Source organism: Perissodus microlepis, chromosome 12, assembly GCF_051167445.1.
Source record: "Perissodus microlepis isolate ML-2025 ecotype Zambia chromosome 12, ASM5116744v1, whole genome shotgun sequence".
NCBI lineage: Eukaryota > Metazoa > Chordata > Actinopteri > Cichliformes > Cichlidae > Perissodus > Perissodus microlepis.
This window is the reverse complement of record NC_140472.1, coordinates 19,534,135-19,551,710: the sequence shown is the minus strand read 5'-3', so window position 1 is coordinate 19,551,710 and position 17,576 is coordinate 19,534,135. Positions and strand designations below refer to the sequence as shown.

At 39.2% G+C, this 17,576-nt stretch overlaps 1 protein-coding gene across 6 annotated transcripts; it reads left to right on the top strand.

Annotated features, from left to right (window-relative positions):
• Positions 1–316: 316 nt before the first annotated feature.
• On the top strand, positions 317–17,077 carry trafd1 (TRAF-type zinc finger domain containing 1). Of its 6 annotated transcripts, none has more exons than XM_084946422.1 (12): positions 317–389; positions 1,200–1,248; positions 1,350–1,485; positions 5,196–5,249; positions 5,347–5,770; positions 6,336–6,611; positions 6,686–6,750; positions 9,480–9,740; positions 9,911–10,049; positions 10,796–11,006; positions 11,200–11,257; positions 14,852–17,077. In XM_084946422.1, exons 2-12 carry the CDS (start codon positions 1,214–1,216, stop codon positions 14,888–14,890), a joined length of 1,698 nt encoding a protein of 565 aa, XP_084802548.1. In that variant the 5' UTR covers positions 317–389; positions 1,200–1,213; the 3' UTR covers positions 14,891–17,077. The 6 variants fall into 6 exon arrangements, with proteins under 6 accessions (XP_084802548.1, XP_084802549.1, XP_084802546.1 ...); XM_084946423.1 differs by having other exon boundaries at positions 320–343; XM_084946420.1 differs by lacking the exon at positions 317–389 and adding an exon at positions 464–568.
• Positions 17,078–17,576: the final 499 nt, after the last annotated feature.

Genomic DNA, 17,576 nt, shown 5'->3' with positions numbered 1-17,576 from the left:
CTAATAGTTTTAAAGATAGTAATCATTATTATTGTTATTTAATTTGAAACTATTATTTTTCTGGTTTTAAAAAAAGAAAACTGATTAACGACAATCATGTTTTGAAATGATAGGTTTAAATATCTAGCTAAACATACAATAAAATGTGCACTAAACCATTAAATGTGTAAGATTTCTGAGAAATAGGATAGAAAAAATAAAAATAAGTAGATTTACCCGAGACGTTTTCAGCCATTGCACGGTCCTCCTGTCAACCAATCAGAGATCAGTCTGGAGAGCCATCTGGAGCTTTTGTGCCCTGAGTTAAGACTTACAGTTAACTTTGACCCTTAACTGCTTCAACGTAAGTGGGTCCAGACCCCAAAATATAGAGCCTGCCATTCCGTTTGGTAGGTGTATTCTGGTTGCAATTTTATAAATTGTGACGAGACGCTTTGGTTTGGTTGAGTCGTAAACTGCCTGACGAACTTCGCGTTGGGTGTCAATCTAAACCAGCTCAAGAAGGAAATAGCGAACTGTTTTTCTGGCTAGTTGTCGTCAAGTAGTTATCTGTCGTCTGTGAGTTTGGGTGAATATCATTGACTGATAAGCGCTAGCGTTAAATCGGTTGATTTGGCTTTGTTTCTAACGGTCGGCAGAAACTATCTAAAGGGGGGGAAAACGATGTTACATTAGCTTCTTGGCTTAGTAGCCTCTTCGTATGCGCTTATAAAGTTAGTTAGCTAGCGTTAACTTTGCGGTGATACCTAGTCGTGTATTCAATACGGGGTTATATATCTAGCAAAATAATAAGGAGCTAGCACAGTAAAACGTTTCGAGTTAGTTCAAATATGCTTGTTAGTTATTACTGAGGAGGAATTTCCTTGCTAATTCAGGCCATCGTTGTCAGCTAACGTCAGCTACCTGCCTGAAACACTGGGTGAGCAAACCGAAAGTCCTGCTGCCAAGCAGTTTCAATGACTAACAACAGTGGCGGCCCATATAATGTCTGGGCCTATTTTAATAGAGCTCGATAAAAAAAAAATATTATTGTCGCCCGATGTTCAAATGCCACCTTTTTCACGAATCAGTCACACATATTCTTTAGCTTCAAACTGTAGCTCATATGAACGCCAAACTCACCAGAGAGCTGATTTAAATGTATCTTCCTCCTAACAACTTGCTGATTTGTTACTAATGTATAACTTTCCCCCCCACAGTCTTTGGCAAAATCATGGCAGATGAAAACACACAGTTCTGTGGCAATTGGTAGGTATAATATAATAGGTGGAATATTTTGCATCGCCCGATGAATAGTTTTTATAGATTGCCATTATAAAAGGTTTCTTAATTTTCTTTGTCCCTTTAAGCAAACATGACATCCCTGAGGCCAATTTTACAACCCACGAGATTCACTGCAGAAGAAATATTTCTCTGTGTGATGTGTGCCAGGAGCCAGTACCCAGGTCAGACCTGCAGGATCACAAGCAGCAGGAACATACACAGGTAAGCCTGAAGAGGAGCGATGTAGACTTTAACATGATCTCTGCAATAGATAGATGTGTGCTCTCTTATGAAGTTCAGTTTTATTTATTTACTGACAGTTCACAACAACTTTCCTCTCAAGGTTTTCTTTGTACTGTAACATAAAGACCCTACAATTTTAGAAAGAAACCGCTATAATCACACGATCCCTGTGGGCAAGGACTTGGCGACAGTGGGAAGGAAAAACTCCCTGGTTACAGGAAGAAACCTTCACCCGATCCAGGCTCAAGGAGAGGCAGTCATAATCTGTAAGATGAGAGCGCAGAGAGAGCTAAGACAAACGACACATTATGGATGTGAGACACAAACTTGATAACTGCTAAAGACAGCAGTATAAAGATAAGATAAGATAAGATAACCTTTATTAGTCCCACACGTGGGAAATTTGTTTTGTCACAGCAGGAAGTGGACAGTGCAAAAGTTATGAGGCAAAAATTAGGATACAATAAGAATAAATACAGTACACAACTGTACAGAATAGAATAAAATAAAATACTATATACAGTAGAATAAAATAAAATAAATATACAATAAGATAAAAATAGAATACAAATGCTATATACAACTGAGTAAAAATACAACGATGACAGAAAAGATTATTGCACTTAGTGTTATTGCACATGTGTGGATGTGTGTGTTTGATCAGTTAAAGTCTTTATTGTGGAGTCTGACAGCAGTGGGGAGGAAAGACCTGCGAAATCTCTCCGTCCCATACCGTGGGTGCCGCAGTCTCCCACTGAAGGAGCTGCTCAGTGCTGTCACAGTCTGCTGCATGGGGTGGGAGATGTTGTCCAACAGTGATGACAGCTTAGCCGCCATTCTCCTGTCACTCACCACCTCCACTGGGTCCAGAGGGCATCCTAGAACAGAGCTGGCCCTTCGGATCAGCCTGTTCAGTCTCTTCCTGTCCCCGGCAGAGATGCTGCCGCCCCAGCAGACCACACCATAAAAGATAGCAGAAGCCACCACAGAGTCATAGAAGGTCTTCAGGAGTGGGCCCTCCACTCCACACGACCTGAGTCTCCGCAGCAGGTACAGCCTGCTCTGCCCTTTCCTGTAGAGGGCGTCTGAGTTATGAGTCCAGTCCAGTCTGTTGTTCAGATGAACACCAAGGTACCTGTAGCTGTCCACAGCCTCAATGTCCATACCTTGGATGTTCAGTGGTTGCAGTGGAGAATGCTTGTGCCTGCGGAAGTCTACCACCAGTTCCTTGGTTTTACTGGCGTTGATCTGGAGGTAGTTCAGCTGGCACCAGTCCACAAAGTCTTGGGTCAGTCCTCTGTACTCCTTGTCGTCCCCATCAGTGATGAGGCCGACTATTGCAGAGTCATCAGAGAACTTCTGCAGGAAGCACTGGGTGGAATTGTGGGAGAAGTCTGCAGTGTAGATGGTGAAGAGGAACGGAGCCAGAACCGTTCCCTGTGGGGCCCCCGTACTGCAGACGACCCTGTCCGACACACAGCCCTGAGTCCTCACATACTGTGGTCGGTCGGTGAGGTAGTCCAAAATCCAGGTAGTGAGGTGATGGTCCACTCCAGAGTTCTCCAGCTTGTCCTTCAGAACCGAGGGAAGAATAGTGTTGAAGGCACTGGAGAAATCAAAGAACATGATTCTCACAGTGCTTCCAGCGGTCTCCAGGTGAGCGAGGGAACGATGTAGGAGGTGAATGACGGCATCATCCGCAGGTGTGAGACACACAGGTGTGAGAAGACCTCATGCAGCCTAGGCCTATTGGTGCATAACAAAGGGAATCTTAGGCCCACCTGATTCATCCCTAACTATAAGGTGGATCAAAAAAGAAACTTTTAAGCCTAATATTAAAAATAAAGAGGGTCTGTCTCCTAAATCCGAACTCGGAGATGGTTCCATAGTTGCGGGGCCTGAAAGTTGAAGGTTTTGCCTCCCATTCTATGTTTGAAAACTCACGGAGACTGAAGTTAACTTGCAGTGTGAGATTAAAGTGCTCTGTTAGGATAATAATATATAAGGGATATAACGGGGCCTAATTATTCAAGACTTTGTATGTTGAAAGAAGCTTTGTAAATTCAATTCTGAATTTATGTAAACATTTATTTGCTGTAAATTGATTCCACCTCCCATTTGATTTCACTGGATTCTCTTACTTTATGACTCATTTGGTGTTACTTAACAAAAGGAAAGGGGTTAAGGAAATGAAAGTTGGCTAACTTGAAATGAAGAAATAGAAACTCAGGAGGAAGATGGCTGACAGAGATGTAATTGTGCGCAGGACATCTTGTCAGAAGGGAATAATAATGATAAAACACACGGTGATACATAGTTAGGGCTGCCACAAACGATTATTTTGATAGTCGACTAGTCACCGATTATTTTTGCGATTAGTCGACTAATCAGATCATCATCCACTGGACGTAAAACGTACAGTTTATTGCACCAGCATCCATCTGCTCTTATGTAACTATCATTAGCTTACAGCTTTAAGTGTTTAAGGTATGTGCTAACTAAAAATAAAGACAAGATGATAGTTTATTAAATTTTAATGACATTTGCAGATTGTTTCGGTGAAGTTTAATAAACTCCTTGCTATCTAAAATATAACAGGACACGGAGTAAATTCTCGAGCATCTCACACTTCTGATAATCAGCTGTCTGCTTGATGTTTATTCAGCTGTGTAAAAACTATAACTTTAATCTCAGCCAAACCGATTTACTCAGGAACAAATAAAATACTGAAAAAAGCCAAACAATAACATTTTAAGTTATCTAAGTGACTTATATATATTTAACCTGAGTAGCGAAAGACGGCAGTGGGTTTGAAAACGATTTGCCGGGAGTCCGGTGTTCTCACGGCTCTAGTGAGCCTTGCCCCCGGCTAGCTATCGAGCTAGTGGGTAACAGACGTCTCCGAAAACGTCGGAGCGCTTTTGAAAATATGTGGTGTCCTGATAAACTGAGCAGATATTTGAGGTTTACACAGTTACATTCTCGCCTGAAAATATGTTAAACGTTTATTTTGTGACCCAGAAATAATAATAAGAGTAACATTAAAACTAACTAGCTGCCGCCATTGTTGGAAACTGAGCTGGGCTGCGCTATGAATTCTGGGACACTGCTTCTTCTTCTTCTTCTTCGGGGTTTAACGGCAGCTGGCATCCTTGTACATGCAGTGCTGCCATCTTCTGTTTCAGTCCGTTATTACACTCTTAAATCCTACTACTTATTCCTGCGTCTTTTGTGATCTTACAAAGCTTCAAACGACGCGTCGACTATTAAATCAGTCGTCGACGATTTTGATAGTCGACGTAATCGTGACTAGTCGACTAATCGTGGCAGCCCTATACATAGTCACTGCTTTTTAAAATATTTTTATGTACATTTTGTGTTTCTCAGTTGCTGAAATATTGTGATACATCACAGATGATTATTTTTTTTGTTGCAGTGGTTCTCAAACTTTTTCTGAACCTGGAAAAAAGTTTCATCCTGCTCTCTACAGGTTTTATTAATGTGTAAAGTGTAAAAAGTTAAAGTTAAAAAATGTAAAAGTTAAATTCTTCTCAAGTGCAAGCTCTGTTAGTGTATTTTTTGGGGGTGGGGGAGTTGTTGTTTCTTTTCTTTATTTAAACCTTATTGGATTCTAAAGTGTCACAACAGTGATAATGATAATGTAATAAATCCTGTGCTTTTCATTTTAGATTACCTGCAAGTGTGGTTTGAAGATTGAGAAGAATAATTTGGATGCCCACCAGGTATTATTGAAGAGCCTTTCCATTCCTTATTTTTATAACTCTCAGCTTCGTTAATCTTCATTAAATCCTGCGTCTTCATGATGATTGTCTGTTGCAGAGCTCTGAATGCTCTCAGCGGCTGGTTCCATGCCAGTACTGCGAACTGGAGCTTGTCTTCAGTCAGTCCAAAGACCACGAGGATTATTGTGGAACGCGCACTGAGCCTTGTCCCTACTGCAAGTGCAATGTAATGCTGCGAGAACAAGCTACACATCCGGCCTTATGTGGAAGCCTCACACCGCCCCAAGAAAGAAACAACAGTAGGATGGGTCGAAGTCCAGGGGACCCTCAGTCAGGGGCATGGCTGGAAGCTCACTCCATTAGAAACCCCCTGAGAAGCCAAGAGAGAGGCCCGAAAAATAATAACGTCAGTGCAGCAGAGCAGCAGGTCTTTCCCCGACCTTCAGTTTATAATACTTCAAGGGGATTTCGGCCCTTAGGAGACTGGAGAAATATTTCACCACAGAATCCTTTTAGCAGCTGTGAGTGTTTTGATTGATACATTTTGAAACAGCAGCACACAAATGAATGCTCCAGAAATGTAACTAGCTGAAAAATTAAAATACTTTTATAAGGTGTTGTAGGTGCTTAAACTGAAAAATGTGTTATTTTACCCCATGGCTAGATAATTGCTAGGTATCATGATGATATCATCATAACGTGTGTTTTAGATCAGAAGCTTCAGGGGCCTAAGATGTACCTGTGTGCAAAATTTGGTTCCTCAACTCCTGATTGCGCGGGAGGACACACATACACAGACAGAACATACACAGCACTGTGTGTTTGTCTGTATCAGCATAACCTCAGTGTTATTGTCAGTTTTCTTCAAAATAATTGAGTTTTTACACTTGTGAAATATTGCTCACACTTTAGGTCTCTTACTGTCATGTTTGTTTTAACTTTTACATTTTACCAAAAATAATAAAAACAGACATTTATATTTTCTTTTTACTCTACATTTTGCATAGAGATTAGAATGAATCTGCCATGCTGTTGAGTTATTTTCCTGAACTAATTATTTTATTTTTAAATATCTTGTACTTCCAGTGCTGGGGCAGAGTGATTTTCTGCACAGCAGAAGCGGCAGCACATGGGCACATACTGAGCACACTCTGGATGATGATTCATCTGGTCTGGACTACATGCTGGCTCTCAGCCTGCAGACTGAAGGAGACACGGGGGCCAGAGGTGTCGAGGGCAACGTGTGGAGTGGTATCTGGGATCACAAGATTGGAAAATCCAACACTTCTCTGTCCAACAACAACTATCCAGACTTCACTGTTGGATCGAGTACAAGTGCAGTGCAGGACCACGATCAAAAAGGTGAGTTAATGTTTGCTGGAAACATCAGGTTATTCGGATATCCATTTATTGATCATTTCAAATTGTTTTCCCAGATGCAATGCTGCCTTGTGAATTTTGCGAGGAGCTGTTTCCAGAAGACGACCTCATTTTACATCAGGTTTGAGATTGCCTTTGATTGGTGTTTCTTTAAGTCTCAGTGCTAACTCGATGTTACCACTCAAGAGTTTTAGATGTCGGAAAGTTCCTTTAAATCGGCTGAGCTAAAACCTGAGTGGGGTCACAGAATACACGATGGACAAAAGCACTACAGTCACATGGTGCCTGAAAAGACTGCCGTGTGTCACAATTATACACTTAGACAATCGTTGCTTTGAATAATAATAAGGATCTTTTGCCGATTTTCTTCACGTCCAACATTTCTAAACGTTGTTTTACTTCCGCCTGTAATAAGGCATGGTGTAAGTTTAGAGGGGGCCAGTTTCAGCAAATGAAAATAAAAAGGAGCAGTTCATCCTCCCCAGACTTACCAAAGTAAAAGCTTATATTCATTTGCTTGCATTTTGGTGTTTATTGACTGTATAATCAGTGAAACAAAAAATATTTAAAGTTGGTTCTTTGAGAACAAAACATATCAGTATTCATAGCAAATCTATGTCAAGTTGTCTTTGGAAGGAAAACACAAAGCATAAATCATCAAAGAACTCCTAGGAACTGTATTTCCAAGTAACATTAAACTGCTTTTATTCTCACAGAGTGGTGATGTTTAACCTAAAAAACTCGGTATAACTTTAAAATACTGCTTGCGACTAACTCCCCTGTAATTAAATTAAATTTCAACGCGTTTTAATTTCAATACCCACTAATACCTAAAGGTAGGTACACTTGAATAAGGGGCTTACAAGTCAGGCTTTTACAGGAAACAAAGAAATAATTATACTGTAATTAAATTAAAGTAGCATGTAAATAATTTTACATATTGCATGAGTAAAACGATTTCGTACTTTGTGGTACACGGGCCGTATTATGGAGTGGATTAATGTTGCCTTTTTACGTCTTTATTTTATTTTTTTACATCTATATTTAAGTATCTCGGGGTCTTGTTCGCGAGTGATGGGAGAAGGGATCCGGAGATCGACAGACGGATTGGGGCTGCAGCTGCAGTAATGCAGATGCTGCACCGGTCCGTCGTGGTGAAGAGGGAGCTGAGTGTAAAAGCGAAGCTCTCAATTTACCGGTCGATCTACGTCCCTACCCTCACCTATGGCCACGAGCTGTGGGTAGTGACCGAAAGAACGAGATCGCGGATACAAGCGGCGGAAATGATCTTCCTCCGAAGGGTGGCTGGCCTCTCCCTTAGAGATAGGGTGAGAAGTTCGGCCATCCGGGAGGGGCTCAGAGTAGAGCCGCTGCTGCTCCACATCGAAAGGAGCCAGCTGAGGTGGTTCGGGCATCTGACAAGGATGCCCCCTGGGCGCCTCCTGGGTGAGGTGTTCCAGGCATGTCCCACCGGGAGGAGGCCCCAGGGCAGACCCAGGACACGCTGGAGAGATTATATCTCTCGGCTGGCCTGGGAACGCCTTGGTGTTCCCCCGGATAAGCTGGAGGAGGTGGCTGGGGAGAGGGAGGTCTGGGCCTCTTTGCTTAGGCTGCTTCCCCCGCGACCCGGCCTCGGATAAAGCGGATGAAGATGGATGGATGGATATATTTAATATTCATTATGTTGACGTGCATTATTAATGCACAGCCACCCTCCTGTTAAAAGCTGACTTGCTGGCCCGTTATTCTAATGTGCCCAACCTTTTAAGCATTTGTAGGTAAATATAATCACATATTTTTGTTTTTAAATAAAATACATTGAAATGCCATTTAACTTCTGGGGAATTATGCTCTAAGTCGTGGGCTATTATATAGTATTACCATTATAAACTATTACCAAAAACTCCATTGTATTTCAGTGCAGAAGTCTTCACGCAGAAGCCCAAAACACCATAACACAGGTTTTCAAGATTCCTCCTATTGGTGGAGCTTCACTGGTGGAAAATGCCACTTTCATCCTAGGTGGAAGCTTACCATTAGTGGAACGTCATTACAAACGATCATGTATTCCTTATAAAGTCCTGTTTTATTTTCTGATGATGGCTTGTGTGGTGAAATGCATTGGATTTGTTTTGTTTTGTTTTTTAGTTTGAACAGTTAGTTAGAATACAGGCGTTGTGAATTTTATTTAAAGAGACGGTGCCTTTGATGATTTTACCCTGTCAGTTGTAAGTTATTTTAAATAAGATATTGCCTTTTTTTTTTTTATAAATGTAAAAATTTTAATCACTAACTTGTTAATTTCTTTTTTTCTTTCTTTCTGTTTTTTTTTTGACTAATGAACTTAGATATTTCTGATGGCGTCCACCCAGAGGCTACACCTTGAAACTAACCTTTATGCATATCTGATAGTAAACCATGAGATATTTCCTCTTAGAGAAACATTCATTTACTCAGTCTAAAAGACCTGCTTCAGCCTGCCAAGTAACTTTAGCTGACATTTTCAGATATTTTCCCTCTTGGTCTGAGTCCCGCCTCAGCTTTAGTTCATAACCTCTGTGTATTTCTGGTTCTCATTCTAAGCCTTCTGCACACACTGCTGCCCTCTCAGTTGGCACTCTGTATTGTTAAATGACAAGTAATTGTGTGTGCTGCTCAGTGTAAAATGCTTAGATCCAGACTGATATCACACAATGTGTAAACATTTGCATACCTTTTGGTTTATCTTCGATTGTTCACAGTCCACTTAAACTCTATGCATGTTGGAGCACATGCCTTATTTCCATCTAGACATAACATGACAACTTGACTTACGTAGGCTTCAACAGTGTGCACTTTTCTCTGTTTCAGACTGGATGCAGTCCTGCTTCGGCCTTTGCGTCTTTCAGCAAACAGCCCTCATCTCCACCTAAAGACGACAGGACCAGCACAAGTACTTCAGGGCTGATGCACAGCCTTCCTGACACACTCGCTTCTAATATCCCCACCTTCCCGCGGTCAGTCTCCCCAGCGTCCTACAGTCCTCCAGCCAGTCCACTAGAGGGCGATGTGGTCATACCATGTGAATTTTGTGGAGTTGCTCTTGAAGAGGCTGTAGTCTTTCACCATCAGGTATTTCACTCGTCTAATTAACCAGCCAATACAAAACTCCCACTTCATGATGACTGTTAAGAACTCTGTGTTACCTTTTAAAATGTGTTCAACTACATGTGTATGTATTGTTTGTTTGTTTTTTAAGTTTTATTTATTTTGTTTGTTTGTTTTGTTGTTCTTTAATACAGGACAAATGTGATATGCGCCCCCAGAGTGCTCACCCTCTGAATAACGTAACAAAAGCATCGGTCAAAAAGCCACTAAGCCCTGGTAGAGAAGCCTTTGGGCTGCCGTCCCCAGAGTTTCAGAGGAGAATAAGGCACCAAGGTAAAATCTGACATTTATTCAGAAACCTGATTTATGGGAATAAATAACTGACTAATTCTGAGAAATCTAAATATGCCATTTGCAGTGATGTAGTAACATATGGAGACATTGTTTTGATATGAGCAGAAATTATTTTGTAAGTCTGTGTTTCAACAGTGATTAAGCGATTTGACACACTTGTGTTTAAATGACATTTAAAATGTCTTTGTTCTCATTGTTTAGTCACGTTTTGGCATTTTAACCTTTAACAAAAGCAGGGGAAAGTGTGTGTGGGTGTGGGGGTGGGTGACAGACGGCAGACGGCCACTGCATTAGCCTTCAGTATTTGGGTCACGAGCTCAGCCAGGTGAGCTGTAACGGCACATAAATCTAAAACAACTTTGTTCAGCAAACGAGCCTTCATCAGGGAGTTAAATGTGATCACAGCATGAGAATAAAGTTGATTTATTGATTTAGATATTTTGTGTTTATGTGTGTTTAATTGAGTTTTCGTTTGTACTTGTGGTTAAATAAAATCCGAATTAAAGAAATGTTCAATTCAGTTTAAAGAAACTACATACATAAAGCTAGAATACCTTTCATGCAGTATCAGCAAACACGTTTGTATAACTTGTTAAAGCTTTGTGTTGTTTGCATTTTATTTGGGTTACTAGATACTGTATGTCCGGTTTTTCTTCTGTTGTATCTACATCTGCATTTGTTTTCATTTACACCTTTTTTTTTTTTTTAAATTCTCTTGTATATAGCAGACTTCTTGGATGAGGACTTTGCATTTGACAGGGAAACACCATCAGGGCAAAACCAAAGGGGATGGCAGAAAAGCTGCATCGGCCAACCGAATCAGAGGAAGACGTCAAACTTTGATGTTTCGCTTAAGAACAGACCTCAGCAGGGCGGAGAAGCAGAAGGGACTCACTTTTCTTTCTGTGACACAGACAAGAATGCATCTCTAAAGGGGTAAAATAATTATATGTGCAAATATTTTTTTTAGCTTTACTTGACTGTTGTTAGTTTTTAAAAAATTAAATATATCGTTTTTGCTGCACTTTTAGTGATATTTTCCCTGTGACTCTTAACAAGTAGTAAAGAAAATAGATAAATGGACCTGATATGTTATTAATATTCTCATTTAAATGTATTTTTCCACCAGACTTCATTATCCAGAAAACAAAGAAGGAAGAGGTAACAGAAGGAATCAAGTATCAAAGGTACACAACTTTTTAAATCCCATTCACCTACATTGATATTTGTTTGCATGTACATGGTGAAAAAGCAAAAAGTTAAACGAGGCTACACCAGCTAATTTTCCTGCTTGTTTTTTTGTTTGTTTGTTTGTTCCTCAATTGTTTTTGCCAAAACTTAAACTTTAAATTAATGACAGAGCAGTAGGATAAAGTTAACCTATTCAAAGTAACCTGTTAATAATAAAATAAAATGTACGAAAACAAACAAAACTAAAGCCTAAACTTTTTGTTTTGCAGGTGACATAAAAAAGTAAAAGTAGAAAAAAGTGAAGTTAAACCAAATAAGATGTTTCTGATATTAATCCTTATTTGATTAACAACAAAAACACAGCATATTTATGCATAACGAGTGACGTACCTTGACAGTGTCTTTACCTTCCAAACAGTGCATACACTGTGCACAATCTCTACTGACATACATTCAGTGGTTTATAGTATAGCTCCTGCTCTTTGTGGATGCACACAACTGAATTCAACCTGATGTAAGCAGATGTTTCGTAAGTTGTCCTGGCTGATTTGCATCCTCTACACTGATAGCGCACAGTTTATGCTGTCTTTTGTCTAGATGGTATAAAGTTGGTATGAATTTAGCATCATCAGCCAAAATTCACATGAATCTCTGGTACACTTGATGTAACCTAACTCTGACCATAAAACCACAGCCTCTGTGCACCAGTGTGTGCACACTGTTCTTTACTTTAAACCAATCACAGCACAGGAATCTAACCTGTTTATCCTGCACTAACCTGCAGAGGATTTTCATGCAGCCTTTAAATAACAGTTAGTCTACCTCAGTTTGCTTTGCAGCAAGTTTGACAATATGAAAAAAACATAATGTCACATGTACAGACCCAATATCTGATTTAAAAACATGAGGACTTACATGTAAGCTTTAAATTTACAGTTTATCAAATCCCACTAAGCAATTCTTACCTTTAGATTAACCTCTCTTCTTTCTCTCCTGTCCCCTTTCTTATCTTTCTCCATCTGGGAGTGAAATACAGCAGCTGGACCTTTAGCTGATGTTTGTTGAGCTGATTTAAAAACGCTGCATTTGAAATGACCTCACATTCCCTTTATGCTAACTCATCTTCAGTATGGCTAGCTAGATGCTGAAGTACCTCAACAAACAACTGTAGGAAGGAAAAGTAAAGAGTAGTGAGAAAACAAAAACTATTCAAGTACAGATACCTGAAAATTGTACTTAAGTACAGTATTTGTACTTTGTTACTTTCCACCTCTGCCAATTAACATAATGTTTATTTTACTGGTCTGTACACTAAATCACCAGATTATTTCATCTCTTATCTTATTTGTGACAGTGTTGCATTTCACTGCTATGGTTTTTAGGTTCTTTATAGATTTTTAATCACCATTTTATCAGCGCTATCTGATAGCATCTCTGATGACAGTAGACGACACTCGTAGGGATTATTTTGGGCAGGAACAAAAGTCACATGAGGGGTGAAGCGCCCCTTTTTATGTGGGCACGCAGCTTAACAGAGAAAGTTGATAACCACTCGTGATATCTGTTATCTCTGACTGGGGTTTAGGTTTTGTTAAACCAGCTAGCACAAAGAAAGAACTTTGTTCAACGCCCCTCTGTGAAATTTTCACAAGGAAAACATTGAGGATAGAGCAGGTCCAAAACAGCAGGTCATGGGAGCTCTTGGTAACATTTACTGAAAGTGGTCCAAGTCATAGCAACCAGTGAACCCAGCAACAGGGTCATGGGTGACAAAAACCTATTTATATGTCTATGGTGCAGCTAGGCCATCACAAAAGAGCCATTACTGCACAAACTGCTCCAAATCATACTGCTAGCTTTGATAGATGGATCTCACGCTGCACCACAGCTGTTTGCAGTTCTGACCAATGTGCACAAAAGGTGGACATTACCCAGTAAAGTAAGGCCAGCACTATGCTAAAAAGAAGGTTTGATAGAAATGTAACTGCACACTGATGCAGACCATGTACGCTCTTCATGGTGATCATAGGATGATGCAAATATAAATAGAGATGGCACGATACCACTTTTTTATTACCGATACCGATATCATAAATTTGGATATCTGCCGATACCGATATGAATCCGATATAGTGTGTTTTTTAATCAATAAAACGTTTTTTAATATCTTGCTGCATTTTGTATAAGTTTATACTCAAGTTTAAATAAATAACAACACTAAAGCTATTCTGTTATACCTGTATGTAAAAAATATACTGCGCCCAAAATATTTCATAGTTCAGCAACACTGATCAATCTAATAAACTTAAACCTACTCCATCCTCCCTATTCTGGTATTTTAAAGAGTACTTAGCAGAAATATTAAGCAACCTAACTTATAGGGTTGCAAACTCCCAGCAAAAAAAAATAGGGAACCACCCCCCACCCTCCACCTCATGATGCTTAATCGATGTAATCAAATTTAATTTGATGCAGGGGGGAAAATGCACAGAAATAAATTATTTTTCAAGAATAATTAAATAGATTCAACATCTTTCTTCAACAGAATTGCAGACTGCACAGATGGTATCTTGCCAAAGGAAAAAGTACTATAGCTTACTAGGGTATATTAGACTTAACAGTTACTATATACAGTAATGGACTACTATATATTTTACATCAGATTAAAACTTTGGGTGTAAGAGTCAGATAATTATTTATTAAAAGCTCGACATTTTAAATGAGAATAAGAAAGAAAAGTATGTCTTTCTGCCCCCTTTTCCCTGTTCATGCCCTATCGGCCCCCCTGGCTAAACTTTGCTAGATTCGCCCCTGCACAGTTACCAGCCGTCAGCTACATAGAAAAAGATCCTGGTGTAGAAAGTAATATTAAATAAATTCTAACAACAGCTTATCAAGCTTAATAGTGCTGCTGTTGTTCAGCCGCTGGTTTCCTCTTTCTGGTGAGAAGTGGGCCAAAAACAAAGAAGAGAGACGGACTCACGACAGAAAAGCCGATCAGCTGATCATTAAGCAGTTTCACGATTGAAGTAGCAGCAGGAGAGAGAGAGAGGCAGTCGCTCTGTTGTTAAGCTTAACGTGGGAATGCTTTACAGACATTCAGAGATGAACTTACATACTTGCTTTACTTCTCTCTGGGAAAACTTCCTCGGAGATGAAATGCTGGTTTGGTAGCGAGGCTATAAATACACACAGCCGCTCTATCACGTGACCACACTGCTGCTACGTGCTACGTTATGAGCCGAGTTACGCTGTGTAGCAAGTTTTGTGAGGTGCTTTTTTGATATTTAATGGATCGGATTACATTTTTTATTTCTCTCTGATATCCGATCCAGTAATTTGGGTCAGTATCGGACCGATACGTAATATCGGATCGGTCCATCTCTAAATATAAATACAAGGATGTAATTATTACTATGAAATAAGTGAGATCATTAATTCTCTGCACACAGAACGAGTTAAAAAATAAATAAATAAAAGTTTGTTTCTATATGATTGCAGATATTTGATCGCAGAATAACTGTATAATTAACGTGAGGGCCACACAGCATGATTTTAAAAGCATTTTCACTTTTTTTTCCCAACTGCAGTTACCCAAGAAGCAAAATGAAGAGCAGGACGAAGAGTGAGAGCTGAGACTGGTGCAGAAATGGAATAACCAAATCTTCTACTCTTCTGCTTTTCGTGTAACTTTTTGCACTTTTTGAAACTTAATGAAACATATAGCTATCTGCTAAGTGCCTGTGAGAGTGTTTGGATTTTAAAGTTTATATCTTGAGGAATTTTACTCTTAGTATAAAAAAATAGAGTGCCCCTATTATGCTTCTTTGTAGCTTTGTAATTTTTATTTTGGGAGACTGCTACAGTAAGCTTACATGCCTTAATGTTCAAAACTACAATTTTCTCAAACTGTATACTTGTGAAATCTTCAAAAGCTCCCATTTAAGCTCCTCTCATTTTAAGAACCCCCGTTGCACAAAACCCTGCTCTGATTGGTCAGCTGGCATGAAAGCAAGGACAGCTCTGATTATATACTTAAGATAGTCCAGAATAGAAAGAATTTTGATTACTTCTAACTTTCTGTGATTAGTTTACATGTAAATATAAATGAAATCACAGCACAGCCATTATCTCTTACTTATCTGAACCATCATGATGTGGCTGTTCTAACATCAAGATTATAGGAGTGCCGAACTCTGCCTCTTCAGATATCAGGGGTGCATGAAGACTCCTGCATACCGTCTTTCAGTCAGCAGAACATTTGGCATGCTTTGCTCTAAACTAAGATATTTTGGAATGAGCAGAAATGACTCTACTGTGAAAATCACGGCAGACTGTGAGGCAGCTGCTCGTTCTTTGTTTGAGAGAGTGCCAGTCTTGTGGCATTATAGGAGTGCGGTGCATAGCGATCTAGAATGAGTTCAGGAGCAGTGTTTTCTGGGGGGGTGTAACTCCTTATGGACTTTATAACTTTGCAAACCTGCACAGAAAAGCTAAATAGTGTAGCCAGCGTAGCGTCACCTGTTCATTAGAGAAGTCCTGTTAGGAAGCCTCGAGCTGATCTTCAAAACTGCACACTCACTAGTTATCAACTTCTGATTGACAAGATGCTGACAGGTGACTCTGGCAAGGAGCATAATTTATAAAATGAACTTCATGTTTTATCCAGTATGAGCTAAAGCTAGCTACTGAGCCCATAAATACTCCTCAGGGTAGGTATCCCGAGAGCCAAGGAGCCGAGGACCATTTTTCACATAGCCTACAACCAGAGGAGACTGACCGCTTAAAAGGATGCAGGCCTGAGGCATACCTGGAGGTTATGTCCATCATTCACATACAGATTATATGCATAACACACTAAAGGATAGGGAAAGCCTACAAAGTATAATAGGGGCACTTAAAAGTCTGTTTGGTTTATTCATACATATTCTACTTTATATCAGATGTTTTATGGCTAACATGAAGCCTTCACTATAAATGCTAAGATGGACTTAATTTATACTGAATATAAGGTTGTTGTTTTTTTTTTAAGACCTTAAAAATCACATCTTGGTTTATGAAGAAAACTGTGTGTGTCAAGGGCAGTCACCTGACCCCAACAGTGTGCATTTGTTAGACTTTATATTTCGTTTGTTACTCGAGCCTATTATTGTTACGTTTAATTTTTTTTTGTAACCACTATTTGCCATTTCTTCGTCTTTCTATAACCTAAAGCACTTTGATAGATTTTACATTTAGTTTAAAGGGCTTGAGGAACAATTATAATTTCTACATCTTTGACCAAGAGAAGATTTTCCGGTTCGATTTAACACTTGTCTTTTTATACTGTTAAACTTTTGTCTTTAATAATTTGTTTGTAACTACTCAGTAATGTTTTCATTTGTATTTAAATACCATCATATCTCGGATCATATAGAATTCATATAGAAAGCTTATAGAATTATATTTGTGGTGTTATAAGATGTTTTCTAATATTTTATGAAGTAGTGTTAAAAGTTTTGTATGTTTCTCCTCTAAGTAGTTAGGATAGATGGGATGTATTTTGTGTGTAACATAGGGCCTGCTCATATAATGAGATCTGCACATTTTGCCTTTGTGATCAAAATGCCCAAGTAGACAGCAGCTCATGAGCGAAATCACCTTGTGTGTTGTTTTTGTTGGATTTTAGGCTGACATGCTGTTTAAGAACAGCTGTCTTGATGCTCTTTGTCTTGTGTAGTTATTAAAAGTTTTAAGGCGCACTTTGATAGTTTTGTGACCGGTGTTTGTATTTTCTTTTCCATATACATCACATGAATAAACCTGGTTGTAACAAAGTGGCAGAAAGACTAAAATATCTGCTCATGTTCTTCACTTAATCCACTGCTCATTTCTTTTCTACCGCCAACAGCGTGGCTAGGGAAGTGAAATACTAGAGTGTCTCTAACAGTAAGAATACAGTATAAATGTTGTTATTTTAATAATATTTAAAATGTTACATTTTAATATATTATATATTCATTAAATGTAAAGTTAAATACCTGTATGTCAAGACTTATTTTGTTTTAATTTGGATGATTTTTGGGTTAAAGTGCATGAAAATCAGAAATCCAGAATCTCTGATTATTTACTTCAAGTTTGAGTAAATTGCTTTGCTTTCTGTGTTAAACTGAGTGTATTTAGGCACGTAGGCATGCTTGAGATGACCTGCTGAAATTCAAACTGAGCATCAGAATGAGGAAGAAAGGTAATCTATGTGACTGAGAACGTAGCTTGGTTGTTGGTGCCAGATGGGCTGCTCTGAGTTTTTCACAAACTGCTGATCTGGGATTTTCC